The 16,966-nt window shown below is 42.2% G+C and overlaps 4 protein-coding genes across 4 annotated transcripts; 2 read left to right on the top strand and 2 right to left on the bottom strand.

The window, feature by feature from the left end:
* The first annotated feature begins 6 nt into the window (after nt 1-6).
* On the top strand, nt 7-4,467 carry LOC118739247 (interaptin). The gene is made up of 4 exons (XM_036470463.1): nt 7-1,758; nt 1,821-3,496; nt 3,559-3,711; nt 3,777-4,467. Exons 1-4 carry the CDS (start codon nt 30-32, stop codon nt 4,023-4,025), a joined length of 3,807 nt encoding a protein of 1,268 aa, XP_036326356.1. The 5' UTR covers nt 7-29; the 3' UTR covers nt 4,026-4,467.
* Nucleotides 4,468-6,396: 1,929 nt separating this feature from the next.
* Nucleotides 6,397-11,185, bottom strand: LOC118739246. Its single transcript, XM_036470461.1, has 2 exons — nt 10,634-11,185; nt 6,397-7,982 (listed from the first exon to the last, which is right to left on the bottom strand). Exons 1-2 carry the CDS (start codon nt 11,106-11,108, stop codon nt 6,493-6,495), a joined length of 1,965 nt encoding a protein of 654 aa, XP_036326354.1. The 5' UTR covers nt 11,109-11,185; the 3' UTR covers nt 6,397-6,492.
* A 65-nt stretch (nt 11,186-11,250) lies between these two features.
* On the top strand, nt 11,251-12,250 carry LOC118739245. Its single transcript, XM_036470460.1, has one exon. It carries the CDS (start codon nt 11,303-11,305, stop codon nt 12,209-12,211), a length of 909 nt encoding a protein of 302 aa, XP_036326353.1. The 5' UTR covers nt 11,251-11,302; the 3' UTR covers nt 12,212-12,250.
* A 127-nt stretch (nt 12,251-12,377) lies between these two features.
* LOC118739244 (bromodomain-containing protein DDB_G0280777-like) lies at nt 12,378-13,823 on the bottom strand. Its single transcript, XM_036470459.1, has 2 exons — nt 13,506-13,823; nt 12,378-13,434 (listed from the first exon to the last, which is right to left on the bottom strand). The coding sequence occupies exons 1-2, from the start codon at nt 13,771-13,773 to the stop codon at nt 12,593-12,595; spliced, it is 1,110 nt and encodes a 369-aa protein (XP_036326352.1). The 5' UTR covers nt 13,774-13,823; the 3' UTR covers nt 12,378-12,592.
* Nucleotides 13,824-16,966: the final 3,143 nt, after the last annotated feature.

Raw genomic sequence — 16,966 nt, 5'->3', positions numbered from 1 at the left:
GAGAGAGGGATCACGCTCTATTCCTGGCTATGCAAGATGTGCGCAAGATGCGAAGCGAACTTGAACGACTTAATAAGTCGGAGGGATGGTACAAAAAAGAACTGCGATCGCAAAAACGGACACGACTGGAAGCAATCGAACGGCTATATACTCAAGAGCGCAAGTACATGCAAGAGAATCAACATTTACAACGTGAGTGCATGCGTCTTTATGGCAAATGTGGTCAAATAGAAAAGGAAACACAGGCTAAACAGGATAAAGCTGTGCAAAAGCTAGTCGAGAATGAAGAACAGATGAGTAGTATAGAGAGCGCTGATAAAGAATTCAACTCGTTCGAATTAGATCAGCAGCGGTCTTTGATTGACGATCAACAAGAGTTAATCAACGTTTTGCGAAAACAGAAGCAAGCTTTGCTGGAAGATTTAAGAAGACTGAACGAAGAAAAAGACGCCAAGGTTCTGCAGCTGCAGGAAACACTCGCAGGAGTTGAAGTGGAAAATACACGCATGACAGCGCAGTGCATGCGACTACTGACCGAAAGACAAGTATTAGAAGACACTCTTCAAGCAAAAGATGCAGTGCTGGATGCAGAAAATGTCGAAAAGCTAAAAATGCAAACTCTTATTGTAGAGCTGGAAGAGCAGTGCAACCGACAAAAACAAATGCTAGCCCGCAAAGAACATGAAGTTCACGAAATTCAACAAAAATTTAAAAACAATATTGAACACGAAACAAACATGGATGAAGTACATCGATTGAGCGTTTCATATCACTGTGAGATTAATGCTAAAACTGACGAAATTACTTCCCTCAAGAAGTCGTTGCGCGCAGTTCAAATCGAGTTGAGTACTTTAACTGAGCTACAGTCACAGAATGAGGAGCAAGCGCGGCACATAGAGCAACTAAACTTTACTTTAGAAGCCCGACAATGCGAATTATCAAATCTTCAGGAAACTGACGAAGAAAAAACGCAACAAATTACTGAACTACAGCGAAACTTAGAAAAGGCGCGAGCTCAACACGACGTCATAATCGAAAGTCTGAAATCTGCAGAATCAAGTCTAAAAAATGTCAATCGGGAACTGATCGCCTTGCACGAGCAATATGCCAATATGTGTGCGCTTTGTGAGCGCACACGTTTTGAACTGGAGTTACTGGAAATTGAAAAGGGTAAGCTCCAGTTCCAAGCAGATGGCGATAAACGCGAAATCCTTCTGCTTCGCGATAAGCTGAAAGACTATATGGAACATACAGAGAAGTTGGGCGCCAAAATAAACGAATTTGAAGCGAAATTGAAACACTCGCAGACTGAAAAGGACGAATTGCTATTTAAATTGAGAGAATTTGAGAGAAAATTTACTTTGGAAGGGAAACCACATAAGGAAAGTGGGAAAGAAGAAGTCGGATCGGAATTCAAAGGTGACATAAACCGGGTCGGCAATACACAGGATTTTTTAAGGGAACATGAAAGTGATGAAGTGGATACAGGAAGAAAAAATCTAATCGAAGAGGACGATAGTGGGTTTTTGGACGCAAGCGGAAACAGCGTAAATGAAAAAAATGACAATGTTGGAAAAAATCGTTCAGATTCAGAACCTTCAAGAATTTCAGTGTGTTCCAACTTTACAGTTGCAAATAATACGCTAATGGATCATTTGAGACTTCAAAAGGAAATTTTGGAAGAGAGACAACCACCACTGGCTGCTGCTTTGGAGGAGCTGGTTTGCAATGGAACAACGGCGTTGAAAGATTATAAAGGTACAACTTTTTTTACTATCATCGCTTTATTCTTTATCTTTCCATTTATTTTTGTTTTTAAGATTTATCCATAATTAGTGGTTATCATGCGGAGGAATGTGTTGGTATTATGGGACCCCCAGAGCAGCTATTGCAAAACTTGGACAACCAAAACCTTCTTCCTTTGGAAAAGAAACGAATTTTGGAAGCTTTTGAAACTCTTATCAAAAGAGAAAATACTCCTCAAGAAATGTCACGCAACGGCCAAGAAATCTCGGAATTAAAAAAATTGCTCTTAGAAAACCAAAAACTAAAAAATCTGCTGACAACTGCTAAGAAGCAAACAGCAGAAGTTGAACCACTAAAACTCGCTTTAATAGCAAGAAATCAAAAATGTTCTGAATTACAAGAATGTGCTAGCACCAGCAGTGAAGAACTGCGAAAGATGCAGGAGAAGCTGCTGGAAAGTCATGAGCAGCACCAGAAAAGCAAAAACGAGCAAGAGAGTCGTTACAGAGGTCAATTGGACGCCTACGAACAAACTATTCAATTACTGCAAGAAGAGAATAAACGATTGCTGCACGAATTGCAAACCGTTTTGGTGGCGAAAAGTGATTTGGAAAATAAGCTTTCACAACAACAGGGGATTGTTCAAGAATTGAGAGGCAAATTAGATGCTCTTCAAACAAACGAAATTCCCCGTGTAATTGAAAACGCACATGAAGGGAGAGAAGTCCTCAATTTGAGGTCTCATGTGAAAGAACTCGAAAGGCGTTTACAGGTAGCGATGCGCACCGACGAGGAGCGACGTAACGAAAGAGTGCGACTTATACGAAAATTGCTGGAGCAGCAAAATAGCAAAGTGAAGCAGCTGACCGAATCCCAAGAGCAATGGGAAGAGTTACTGTTGGCGCTGCAAGCCGCACAAAAATTAGAGGAAAATACGAGGGCCGAGTTGCAGTTGAAACACGCTGAGCTGGAAGAGTTGAATGCACTTTTTGCTGAACAGAATGAAGAGCTACGACGGCTACAAGAAACCACACTAACCGATGAAGTTAATAGAGATCCAGCTGAAATTGAGGAAACGCGTCGCATATTCCAGCAACAGTTGGAAGAGTTGCAAGCTAATCTTGGTGCTCAGCTGACAGATAGCCAGGAAAAGCAACGCAAAATCGAAGAATTGCAAGGCAAAAACGAACGCCTCGAACGCCAGCTTAATGAAGATTACGCCGCGGAAGTAGCGAAAAACCAGAGACAAATGCGCGCGCTGCAAACTAAAATGGACGCGATACAGGCAGAGCGTAATAATCATGCAGAGCGAGTGACTGAAATGGAGACCGAATTGCAACAGCTGAAGAAAAGTAAACGGGAAGGGCTCTTGTTGCCACCAGAATTTGTGGTTGTAGCACCCCGATCAGTCACCATGGGGAGTAGTTCCGACGACGTTTCATCTCTTTCAAGCAATGGCAATGGACACCTGAGCAACAGTGATTCTGACAACAACGATCGCATGCGAATACTAACGAAGGTGCTCGAAGCAGAGTATAGGCGCAAAATGAAGCGCTACGATTTGCACATACACACTCTGCTGTGCAACATAAAAAAACTGAAAAAGGCTTTACGTGCGGCTGAGCAGCGCGCAACAAATTTGAGCATAGAGCAGAGTACGACAATGCAGGAGCTGCGAAGCCTGCAGTTGACCAGACGGCAGCTGGAGGAGATGCGTTTGAAGTGTGAGCAAAACCAAAGCACAATAAAGGTACGCCCAATGCTGATAAACACCATTTTGTATGCACACAACTTTATACTCTTCTCAATTAGGCACTCGAGCAGGCTCTAGAAATGGAGCGTAAAAAATTTGAGGCCTCTGACTTGGGCAAGGCGACGACGTACACATGCCAATCAGCAGCTCTAGCGCAGCAGCGAGACGAACCGGCGCACGAAGTAGCCAATCTAATAGATGATTATAAAAAGGTTCCAAATCCATTTTAATTTTGATTTACAACAATGTTATGATAAAACCTAATTTTCTTTTGCAGTTAATCCAACAATCGGCGTTGGCGACACAACGCCCGAAAACCAGCACCATCCTTGACCTTATACAACGTAGCAATCAGTGTGTGCCAAATTTAAATAAACTCGAAGCTAGCGTTTACGGCCTGCGCAGTGATTTGGAGCACTTCCTTAGTGCGCACGCCACATTAAATATGTCGCAAATACAGAGCGGAAACAAACTGGAGGGTCCATCACTAATGGACGAGCTGCGCGCTGCGGCAGAAAGCTACTAAATTTGTAGTAAACTGCTTCCAACTTCCTCTTGCTGTGCATAAAATGCAAACAAACATTGCCAAAATTGAGTTCAACTATTCTATGTATACTTGTTTTATAGTATTTTTACATCGGCTGTTTTTAGATTTTTGTTCTATACATTTATTTATGATAATTTTGCACAAAGTACATCCTTTTAAATGTTAAAAGTGCTAATTTTTTAAAGCTTTCACTTACTTTAAGCTCTTCGAATAGTCAGCGGGTGGTGAGGCATTATAAGCGACACTTGACTATTGGTTTTTGTTTTAATCCGAATGGACGCCAGTTAGGCCACAGACAAGACCTTTGGCTGAGTATATAGATGCATATGTATGCATGTATATGTATTTTTTATTTAAATTATAATGTGAATGCTCTTTTTGTCATAGATATCCAACTTGTTTATAAAAATTAAAATTTCATGTAACAAAATAAATACTAATAATAATATTTTAGCGCTAACACTTTTGCTAAGTGCATGGCCGCGCTTCTACTCATATTTGTGGTGTGCGTCTTGACGTTGTTACATAAATGCAGGGAGTTTTGCGTCGCTTCCGAGCGGCAAATGGATTTTAAGAAGATTTTCATGAAAGAAACACACTCGCAGTTTATTCATTACTTGCCGGGGGGCGACCACTGTTAGAAAGAACTTTTTATAATTTAGATCTTGCTCGGACTAGCAATCGAACCCGCGTCCTGCAAAGTTGTAGTAGACACCTCTATTATTACTGGCCTCGTATTATTACCGTTCTTTCTGGCTGGGTTAAGGACCCACGTAAAAATTAATTCCATTGAAAAATGTTTTTACAGTCCCAACTTAAGCCCTGCTGGTTAATTTCCTCAGGAAGCCTAAGGTTGACTAGAGAATAGCCAGGTGGACCTTTGCGACGTCTACTGCAGCTGCAATAAAATGGAGCGCATGACCGTTTCTAGGTAATTTTAAAGCTCGTTATCCCTGCGACAACTTAAAATCGTGCTAGGCGACTGCAATGGCATGGTGAACAAGGAAGCGATCCTTGGTCCTAGCGTTGCAAAATTTAGCATACGCCAAGACATCTCCGCTAACGAGCTAGTGATGATTGACTTCGCCGGGGTCTGAAACAGGAAAGTGTGTAGCGACACATTGCTGCGTAAGAAATCCACCACCGGATCGAAAAACGAGAATCGATCAGGTTATGAGAGACGGAAGACACGTTTCTAGTGTTAGCTGTATGTACGATTCAAGGACCTAACATCGACCCGTATCAATCGTATTGGGTGAACGAGTAGAGTCGACCGTCAACTAACTGTTTTGGCCTTATGAGTGTGATATTAGACCGATTTCGGGAAAGACTACCGAGAAAAATGTCGTCATAAACCATCATTTTGTCGATGAGTTTGGTATCCCCGCGAAACTAATACAGCTGTGTTAAACGACGTTGAGGGATACCACCAGCTCTTATACGTTAACTCCAAGAACAATCAGCTTCGTTGCAAGTGTCGTATCTTGCATAGAACCACAATTGTCGATAGAGTACGGACAGACGGGTCTACGTAACCGGAACGACTCAGACTTATATCTGGCCAAGGACTGTCACTCCAGCAACACTCCCCAAAAAGTCTTTGGGGAATTTGTATGCTGCTATAACAACACAACAACCACGACATAGAGTACAGAGACGCAACAAGGTCCTCAAGGTGCTAGACATGTCAGAATACTTCACTCCGGCTCAAATGTTCCCAATAAAAGAGAAAAACGATGCTCAGTAAGCAGTTCTTAGTAGGGTGTCACAGACGCAGTAACCTGAACTGATACTTGCTTGCAGCAGATCCCTCGCCTAGGCACGCCATAAGTCATACGAACTGACGGAGAATTCGAGAGGTTCATAAAAAAAGCTCTGGTCCCGAAAGCATACCGACAGGCCATAAACGACATTCACAGGTCGGGTGTCAGTGTAAGTCGAGTTTTGGGTACACAACCATCTGGCCTTGATGAGACAGAGCTTCGTCTGTTTCGGTCGGCTCCCACTGTAACCCAACTTCGCCCTGGCTACTGCAGTAGGCTAAATTCCTACTTGAGCAGGATAAATACAGGTGTGTCCAATGAGTTCCCGGCATGCGGAGAACTCCCTCACGACTCGTGACACCTGTTTGCATGTCACCTGAACCCCCCACTAACTAGTGCCCCTGTCTCTATGGACTAACCCAGTCGGAGATGTACACTTCCTGGGCTGCCCGTTAGTTGAACTTGATGACGACGATCTAGGGGCTGGGCTAAGTAATATAGTATAATTAATTTTGAAAGACGCTTTTTTCTTTAGCTTTTGCAAACTCAAGCAAACTCATTTGCAAATCTAATTTCACAAAAAAAAAAAACATATATATTTTGCCAGCATGGTCCACTATAAATTTCAAAGTAAGGCGCTAATACAAATGGGACACAAAAATACAATCAAACCAATCTCAGTCCTAGCCCCTCTGCTTTTCAGTCTGGCCTCCTTCGGATTTATCATCTTTATGCTTACGCATTTCCTCAAAGAATCCGCGTGGAAATTTGCTGAATAGAATCTTGTCCAAATGCTGGGGAAAGTAGCGGGTATGGAATTTGTATGCCACATACTTGTCGGGCAAACGCGTGCTGGCGTTCTCACTATATACAAATATCACATTCTCATTGTGGTTAAGCATTTGTTGTGACTTTGTGTACAGCAAGCCGAAGAGCAAGTGTTTGTACAGCGAGCGGTAGCAATTTTCGTCCGCCTTGCCGTTATAGTACAGTAAACTGACGTTGTGATGCATCGAAATGAACGTTTCGGCGGATTTCATGCGCGTTATTAAAATGATGTGGGCCTTCGGGCGAAAGTGGGCGATCTTCGCGGCCATGCGACCTGTCAGAGAGCAAACGAATATCAGCGGAGCGTTCATTTCGTATGAAGCGCAGACCACGGAGCGCGCCAGGGAGTCGCTGCCTGTAAGCGATCGATCGCAGTATGCCACCTTACTAAGCGCCTCCTCGATCAGCAACTCGGAGATCGAGTTCTGCAGGTAGAAGAAGTGAAACGAGCTTTGTGTGTGATCACATGACATAATGTATTTGTCGGGGTAGAGAAATATGTGGCGATAGTATGCTGGTTCGACAATTAGCTGCTTGTTAGCGATCAAACTGGGTTCCAAAACAATCACTTTCTGCAGCAGATACGCACGCTTCATGAGCTCTTCAGCGGCCGGACAAAGGTGCAGTATGGCGGACTCTGGATGCTGCTGAGAAGGACTTAAGGCAATGATGAAACCATCATAGTGCTCGGCCATCCAATTGACGTCGGTGTCGCAGCCTTTTACCTCGTTGATCACAATTCGCGCATAGAGGCGTATATTCTCACATCCCAGCGTTTTCAATGCGTACTGCAAATTATCAAAGTACTCCTGTGTGCCGCCAATATACGACACAAGCACATTTATGCCCACCTCCTTGCAGAATGTAATATCCTCTAATTCCTCCTGTGAAGCTAGGAACTTGCTGCAGTGCGATGGGAAGAGCACAGGTAGCCGTGACCCGATTTCACCGCCCACTTCAACTACGCATCGCAGATTAGCGTCCTTCTTGCGGACAGATACCTGTACATCGCACCCGATGCATATGTAGTCGAAAATATTCACCTCATGGAAAAGGAAGCCCGCATTGACGTAGACGCGCTTCTTGGAGCAGTGTGTCGACCATTCGCGCTTATTGGTCAGCGTGATTTCATCACCTTTGTTAAGTATCACAACCAGGTCGGGTGGTTCCATCAAGCCAGTATACTGCAGACGTGGACTGAGTTTGGCGAAGATTGTGGACGAAATAGGGAAGCCGATTTCTTTTGAGTAGCTTAACTCACTTTCGCGCAGACGCAAAATAAGACTCTGATTTTCGACGAAAGTTCCATAGAAGAGATCGATAGCAAAGCAACGAATGCCAGCGCCTAAAAAGCAGAGAAAAAATAGTCGTAGAGCAGAAGTCAGTCTAAGAGCGGATATTTATTCACAAGGGAAAACGGAGGGGTCAAAAAACTGTGGGTAGAATAGAAAACATTTGTTAGAGGATGTGCACTGCGACCTTAGGTCCATTGTACCCTCAGAGCTCATCACAACACATCGTCCAGCCCTAATGCTCTGATGAAGCCAACCAGTTTAGAGGGCTGTAGAGAGAGAGAGTATCTGAAGTCTCCGGGCACTGCCTTCCCAAGTCTTCCTTCTCGCCACCACATCAATTTCTAAGAGGAGATGCCGCGAGGTTTCTGGTATTCTGTCGCTGTATAGACCTGTTAGCAGTCGTCTTATAAATCTCAAATTCGTCTTGTGGAGTGTGATAAGTTCTCTGGATCTTCTGGGGTTATAGCCGTATAGAAGTCCTTTCGGCTGCCGTAGTCCAGATGTGTTTTCCCAGCGTGTTCAACTTAGGTGTCATTCTTCTACTCTTAACTCTTTCCTGACAGTGCCAGGGCAGACCGCAAGTATGGGTTCTGGTCCTATATGAAGGTCGAGTGGCTGCTGCTTCTCTAGCTAGCCTGCCAGCCTCCTCGTTGCCCTGTATGCCTTTGTGGTGGGTCACATATCAGCTGTGCTTTGTGGAGTTCCCCCAGGGCGTTTCCAGTCTCGTTAAACATTCCCATACTAATCTTGAATTAATTTCATGCGAGAAGACGTCTTTTACTCTAGCTTGACTCTCGCTACGGATGACAATGTGAATTACTTCCGGGAAAAACACTGACAGCAAAAACCTCCGCCTGAAAGATACTGAAGAATTTGCCTAAAGGGAATGTTGATATTGGCCTTGGGGCCGTGTATTCTTGCTCCTAAGCCTTCGCCAGTTTTTAAGACGTCTGTGAACCACCTTTAGGAGTAGGGTCGAAAGGTGTTTTCTAAAACTATTTCGTTCGTTGTTTTCGGCCGCCGAAAGATATTTCGACTCTGTCGTCGCGCTTCGTCGGATTGGAGAATGATCTCACGGTTGACCAATGCTTACTCACACCAGAGGTGAAGTTGCAAGTCGCCAGATGATCAGCTGTCGAATCTCCATGTTGAGATCGCTGATACGGGGATTTCCAGGATCGGCCTGACAAAGGTTGTCACGCTGATCGGCAAGGACAGGCGCTTCAGCAGGAAAGTTTGGACGGGGGTCCATTATACAAACTGCTGGTACGAAGCGAGCTGCAGCGGCAGTGACAACCCTGCGGAATTTCCGTTCACCTAGGTGAACGTCGGTTGGTGTGGGGAGGGCACAGAAGGTGGTTTCAGTAAATTCTGTGAAGCCTTACCAATCAGCTTTGGTAAATTTGATATAGATAGGTACGGTGTTCCGCGGAAGCAAAGTCGGCAGGTTTATCGATCGAGATGACTATGGGCAGATAGGAGCGCACCAATTTCAGGGGATACATAAACGATAAATATTTCGAGCTCGACATCGCCTGACCGGATAGCAAGGCCCTGACATTCGATGTCTGCTTCGACGAGACGATACTGCACGGTGTGGTGCGTGATAAACGCTAGGCCTCCACCATTATCTCGCTCGCGATCTCGACGGTGCACATTGTATGCGGCGCAATTCAACAACGTTGAATTGCTGCGCAACTTCGTCTCTTGGACCACAGCTATCAATATTCCATGCCTTCCCATGAAGACGGTTATCTCCTTGATCTTTCTCTGACGCCCGTTACATTTAAATTGAAGGCGCTTTGTGTGGCTGTGTGCGTTGCTGTGATAGGTGCCTCCCCGTGGAGGTAGTGGGTGGCGCCGCAGATGGGGCTCTCGACGTGCAGCTCAACCTGGGCACTCGAAGTTCCCCGTCCAATCTCGCGTGGTGCGTAGACCGCAACATGCCCTGAAGTGGCACCAGCCAAGGCAGGTGTTGCACTTGACTGATGTCACATTACGGAATATCCTGGTCTGACACACCATGCAGATTGTAGGGGGAACTACGAGTTGTTGGCGGCGGCGTGTGGGTATTGGTGCGGTTGTATGTATCTGTTGTGGATCTGTCTATTGTGCTGTGTTGTTATGCTGTGGTGTTTGTGTTAAGCTGTTCATGCGGACTGGGGTTTGCCTTGGAGGCAGCTCCGTTGGACCAGCACGGGGCCACAAATGAAGTGGTCCACTGACGGTGTCCGTAGGCCTGAGCAGACTCTAAGGTGACTTCAAGTGCAAGCATTTCACTTGACTGAGGTGGAGTTGTGGTATAGTCGTCTCGGGCATACACAACAGGTGTAAGTTTCCTGGCCCAAGGTTTGATTCGACGCCAGCCCTGAGCAGAATAATACGTAGCAGATGTAGCCCTATGGAAGAACAACGTCTGAGATATTTCACCGACCTAAACTGGGTTAGATCGCCGAAACAACAGCCCTTGGTCGGGCAAAACCCGGTACGTAGAACCGGCTGTCGTGGGAATGCCGTTCGTTGAGTGCGAAGGCATCTGCAGAAGACGTGAGAGAAGTCGAGGCTCGATGTGGCCATAGTTTGAGCACATTCACTCCCTACTCCCGAAGCTCCCCTGAACTTTCTGAATGTTTTAGGCGTGCAATAATTGTTGTGAAGAGTAGAGGGCACGGCACATCACCATGTCTATCTAGATACTTACGCAAATATGTGTCTATAGACGCGTCGCACTCTGCATTCACCAGTTCGATGCATTTTTTGCTATCGCCAAGGGCGCTCTCTTGGCTCTCACTCATAATCTGATAGCCCTTAAAGTAACCCTGCCATACGTCCACGTCTAGTTCTTCCTCACTTTCAATAGACTTCAATAGACTTTCAATAGTTGCCTTTTCTTCTTCCTCCTCCTCCTCTGTCTCCAATAGCTTTTCTTCCGCTTCTAACTCAGCTTCGTACAAATCCTCAGACGATTGCTTCTCCGAGCTGTATTCGCGAACTCGTGTCATCCACTCGCTCTCAATTTCGTCAACGTAGTCATCAGAGCCAAGGACTTTAGTGAAAACCTTCTGATACTGAACTCGTGCCTGTAGCTCACGCACATAGTTTAATTTATCCATGTCGGCGGCCAGAAGCGTGCAACGAACATTTTCACAAATATTCGCAAAAATTTCTTCATCCATTCTGATAAAAGACGACTTTAATAACTATCCGATTTTTATGTTAAGGCGATACTTGGACTCAAAAAAAAAATATTGTTTGAAAGCTAAATTGTTTGTAGTTTTCAAAATATCTGAATTTAAACCCTTTTTCAATTATATAATTCAGCAAGATCAGTCTTTTAACGTTGAGTTAAAATCATTTAAACGAAGCCATCATGTCTCGATTGACCCTCCAGGAGTCCTTCTTCGAAAATCTATGGCCACTGATACTGAAGGCGAATGTATGTGATACTTCGAGCAAGAATACGTGTAGTTTCTATGAGCCAGATAAAACATTTGACAATATCTGGCTGCACGCGTACCTTGCGGATCGCGGTTTCAGAAGTTATCAGCCGCCAACAGTGATCCGCTGTTGTTTTGACGAGAAAGAAGAGAAGCTGGTGTTATCTGAGCCAACAGAGACAACCAGTAACACTGACTTACTTCTATCCGAGCCAAACCTCAGAGCAGAAGATGAGCACTCCCAACAAACAGAACAGGAGGAGGAGGAAGGTTTATATGCACCCAAGCCCGTAGATATTTTATTAGTAGAATGGATGGCTGTGATGAGTGGAAATTTTGATCAACGGCGAAAGCTTGCACACGCTTTCGTTAATCGACAGTATCCCTGGTATATGCAACCGCCTGAATATGATGCTCCCTTCCAGCTTGCTGACTATGTTCACCAAGAGTTCAATGGCAAACTCCAGCAGGCTGTCATAAGGGACATACATACATTCAACTGTAAGCTGATGATTATAGATTTAGCAGTGCAAGTATGCCTTCACGAGATGCATCAGTGGCTGAAATTCACTCGATTCGCTTTCATTATTGTGGTGGCGCGTAGCCAAGATGCGGTAAAGCAGATTAAATTGATGGGACAAAATTTGACCGCGGTGATGATCGAGGAAGATATTAAGCGCACTTGGCAAGAGCAACTAACAGAGTCGCTCCACGTATGCATGGCACATGCGTCTGAACTGGGACTTGTCGAATACTGCACACAATCGTTTGCATTCGTTTTCTCACGAAATCGGAATAGTTGCCGCTTAAATACGCACAGAGTGCTGAGAATGAAGGCTTAGTTAGCTTCCAAATTTTAAGGGTTAGGAGTGTTAATGAGGGTTTAAAAAGTATGTGATTTCCGCAGGATATCCAACGTTAAATAGATCTACATACAAATACAAATCCACAAGTCATTTCTTGAAAATTAAATATTTATAGTGGATACAAATTGATACATATAAGACATGTTCTAAGATAAATTTTATGTCACTTTTATGCTTAAGAAATATGCATATTATTACGTTAACCTACAAATCTAATTTTTGAGCTTTATCCGCTTTTTTCATATACTTTTAAATGTATTATACGTTTAAAAATGACTTAGCGCTTACTTGCATAAATATGATAAAATTTTGAAGAATGAAGAAATACAACGCCACAGTCTGGCGGTGTTTTTCATCTTAAGTTAGCAACAAATTCATGATGTCACGTTTGACGGCGCGCTTCTTTTCTGCCGGCATTTTCTTTAACATTGCGGAAACCAATTCACCAAATATAGCGTCTTCACACCGTTCTTCCGGATTGTTACTGCGGTTAGTCGTGTTGTTTGTACTTACACTGCCCGCAGTATTATCACTGCCCGCAGTATTATCACTGCTGCTGTCTCCTTCCCGTATTTCCACTTTGCCCTCCACCTTTTCCTCGGTTGCTTCATGGATTTGAGTACGAACGGCTTCCTCCTCGGTGGCGCCACTTCTATTGCATTGGACCTCTTGAATCTCTTTTTTTAAATGTCTAGACTCTCTTAGGATTTCATTATACTGTTGTAGATTTTCTGGTTCCTCCTGCTTTATATGCACCTCTACTTCAATTCTTTCGATTTCATTTACTTCGTTATCCTGTTGTTGTTGGTCCTGTTCATGCTCCTGCTCCTGCTCTCGCATTCGTTCCTGCCCTTCTTCCTGTAATTCATTTCGTAGTTCATTATCGTTCAATTGATGTGTTGCTTCATTGTTTGTTTCATCTTCCGAGCCGAGCGTTTCCACTTCCAGAAACACGTACTCCTCGCTGCCGCTGTCGTTTTCCAAATCTTTTTCTGTGATTACAAACTCAGGCTTTATAACATTCATCGGTAAACTTTCTTCGCTTGGCCGCTCTTCCCGCTGGGGCGGCCGCAAGTAGGGCAAGAGAAACTCCATTTCCTTCTTGTATGGAAACTGGTTAGGAGCAACCTGGCTGTCGGTTATGGCGTTACGTTTATAGTGCTCGCACAGAAAGTGCCAACGACTCTTCAAAAGTGCCTCTGTTCGAAATTATATGAAAATTAACATAATTTTTTTTTGCAGTCCGTAAAGGCAGACAGCGTAAGCTCACCTTGCATTTTCATTTGCTCTGCTATCTGTTGCCAGCCACACTTGCGTTCCGGTAAGGACACGCTGTTATTGTAGAGGAAGGGACACTGACGCACGGCCTCAATAAGACGGTGATTAAGATCCATTTCAACTTGAACGATTTGCTGAAATATGTTAAATTTTCCGCCAATACGCAATTTCCCTGATGTTTTCTCAATTTGTTTACAATTTTTGTGTACGTGACTGACAGCTCGAAATTGGAGTGAGTGAAATGAGTGCAGTGCTGCCATGGCACCTTTTAGCTGGATGAAAATTGGTGCAGCCCAGTGCCAATAAATTTACGTTATTAAGATTTTTGCTACAGCCAGAGAACGTATAGTTATGAGAAGATGCAAATCGTAAATCTGCTCTTCTTCATTATTTTCTGAAACGTTTCAACCATGGGTCGTAACAGAGAAATGCTAAATTTCATGTTACTGTGCTGCAAAGTCTGCAAACCTGCAAACTGAATGTTTATCATCTGTTAACCAAACCAGCAAGCATATGAAAACAAAAACTTGTAATTACAATTAAAAATAAATAAATTATTGAATATGCATTGAATGTGTTTTTTTTTCAGTAATTGCTCTACTTATTTAAAGATGACCAAGTTTCAGACTTTGTACTTTAAACGACGATATGTTCATTGTTTAGCGGTCTGTTCAAGTCGACTTCAGGTTTTTTGCATATATTAGAAACTTTGAATTCAAAATTTGTGAAAGTTAATGGTGATACGCTAATCACAAAGCCTAATTTTTTGCAAAAGCTCATGAGAAATTAAAATTAAATTTGAGCCAAAATATAAAAAAGGGTTTATTTGCAAAGAATATTCTTTAGAAATAGATTTTTAAATCTCAAGATTGTATTCAAAATAAGAAAATGAGAAAATAACAGTATTGCGCGTGGGTTTTATTATAAAATAAAAAGAACAATTACCATGAAGTCGTCTTTAATACTTTATATCAGAGACATAACTAAATATTATAAGAGAAAAGAATAAAAGTCAATCAATAATCATTATATTAAGATAAATATGTCTCAAAATAAGTCTCAAAGTGGAAATTATTTTAAAAATACTTCTATTATATAAGTCTTAAAATAATAGTTATCGATGACTTAAAAAAATTTCTCACACATAATTATTATCAAAGGACTTATAATTCTTGCGAATATTTTGATGACCTATTTAAAAACCCAACAAAAAAATAATTATTATTCTGGGTCTCTGCTTTATATTTTATATATTTTTAATAAAAATAGTGCGAGCTACGTAAGTAAAAAAAATACCAAGCACTGATAATGGTTTTTGATTTGAAATATTATTACATTGGTATAAATATGGGAAGGAAAATACTCCAATTTATTGTTTTAATATTATCAAAGTGGCAAGGCCGTTGACAATACTCACAATTTATGAAACTTCAAAAAATTTTATTATCCGTCAAAAGTTGTTTATTGAAACTACCTTCTTTTTTGTATCATGGTTCCCGGTATCGAAAGTGTTAAAAACTGTTCTGATTTTTTTCTTCTAAATCAAAGCGTGAAATACAAATAAATAAAAAATAAACATTTTATATTGGAAAAAAATAAAATTGTTGCAGCTTTCTTTCTTAGTGAATTTGCTTGCTTCTCGAAGCATTGATCCGAGCGTTCCGAAAACTGCTATTCAATCGCTTGTTTTGTATGGAAAAAGGTTTCACATGCAAATAGATTTTAACAATTTAGAATTTTTGTGGGAATAAATTTAAAATATTCGACATTTTCGGGACCAAATATTAAAAAAAAAAAACAAATCAAATCAGCTGCTATACTGATACTACCCGTTCAATCTACCTTGATATGTGCCAATTTTCGCGCGACCACTCTTTATGACCGGTTAGTTACAAATTAACAAAACGATATTTTCATTTCCCAATTCTAGGCGCTCATACATGTGAATTAATATAATAATAATAAGTTTTATATTTCTAGTAAGTTTTATATTTTCAGTACGAAATCTATAAAAAACTGTACTTTAAGACTGATTATTTGATGGTATTCATGGGAGAGTTTAAGTAGGTACATTTACATACATATTTTACACTTTTTAACATAAATGTGTATGCGCATATTTTGAGGTACACTTCTCAACAAACAAATTTTTTTTTAAGTTATTATGCTTGGATACAAGAGACCTCTTCTTTGAATTCAGTACTAAAACTTGACATTTTAATAGTAGTTGCGATCCCGTATGAGTCCGGACACGTGAGAAATAGTCAGAATCAGTCAGATTTTACTGGAAATCGATCCCGTACTCGGTTCTCTGACTATTGAGAGGACAAAAAAGAGAGTAAATACGGTCCTCTCTCTGTGAGAAGTTACCAGTTTTAGTCCGAGAATTTTTTGCTGGTAAATTCTGGTAAATGTGTCAAACGATCAGCTGTAGTGTGTTTGGCAACCAAATTGTAAACAAAAGAAAAGTGCACTCTGCTAATTCATGTTGAAAAGTATTTAATTACTTGTTTAAGTGGATTCTAATGAATTTGATTTTTGGTTATTTACATGTGTGAGCTGGGTATGTTTACATGCAAAATTAACAAAAATTTACAACCAAAATTTGGAGGTTATGTTGAAGTTGACAGGAGTTACCATTTTTTACTAGAAAGCGATCCCGTACTTTTCAATGTTACTCTCTCGCTCTGAGCGAATTTTTATTTTTTGACAGTTTTACTAGTCCGAGCCCGAGGAATACGGGATTGCACCTAGTATTTCAAGTGCTCATCGAAACTTTATGACACGCACATATTGACAAGATTGGCCATTTATGATAAAATTGTTAAATTTTAATTATTTGTTTATAAAAATGCAGTGGGATGCATATCGGACCCTCGTCAAAATTATCCTGCTGAAGCGGCTGTCCTAGCCGATGAGCGCAACAACCTTCGTCAGGCCGATCCCGGAAATTCCGTATCAGGTATCTCAACTTGGAGATTCGGCAACTTGTGAACGTACATAAGCGGACGAAATGGGAAGAGCATCTGAAGACCTGCAACTTCGCCTCTGGTGTGAGTAAGCTTTGGTCAACCGTGAGGTCATTGTCCAACCCCACGAAGTGTGACGACAGAGTTTTGGTGACCACGCTTCATCGGACCAGGGGCGATGCGCGAGCTATTTTAGCCGGCAGTTCATCTTGCATCCTCCGGTGAATAAAGCCAAACGTCGAGTGACCAGAAGGCTGCACAAACTACCAAAATCTTGTGCGCCTCTTGTTTTCACCAGCGGTGAGGTAAGGGTAGCCATCGGGAAAACGAAAGCCTTCAAAGCGATTGGACCCGACGGAATATGCATGATGATGCTGAAAACTTTGGGTCCTACGGGAGTAGCGCACCTAACGGAGGTCCTCAATTTGTCAATTACCCCTCTCGGCAATCCAGATATCTAGAAGATGTGGAGAGTGATCCCACA

This window comes from Rhagoletis pomonella, unplaced genomic scaffold (genome assembly GCF_013731165.1).
Source record: "Rhagoletis pomonella isolate Grant_MI unplaced genomic scaffold, Rhpom_1.0 Rhpom_scaffold_00005, whole genome shotgun sequence".
Taxonomy (NCBI): domain Eukaryota; kingdom Metazoa; phylum Arthropoda; class Insecta; order Diptera; family Tephritidae; genus Rhagoletis; species Rhagoletis pomonella.
This window is presented reverse-complemented; position numbering and strand designations above follow the sequence as displayed.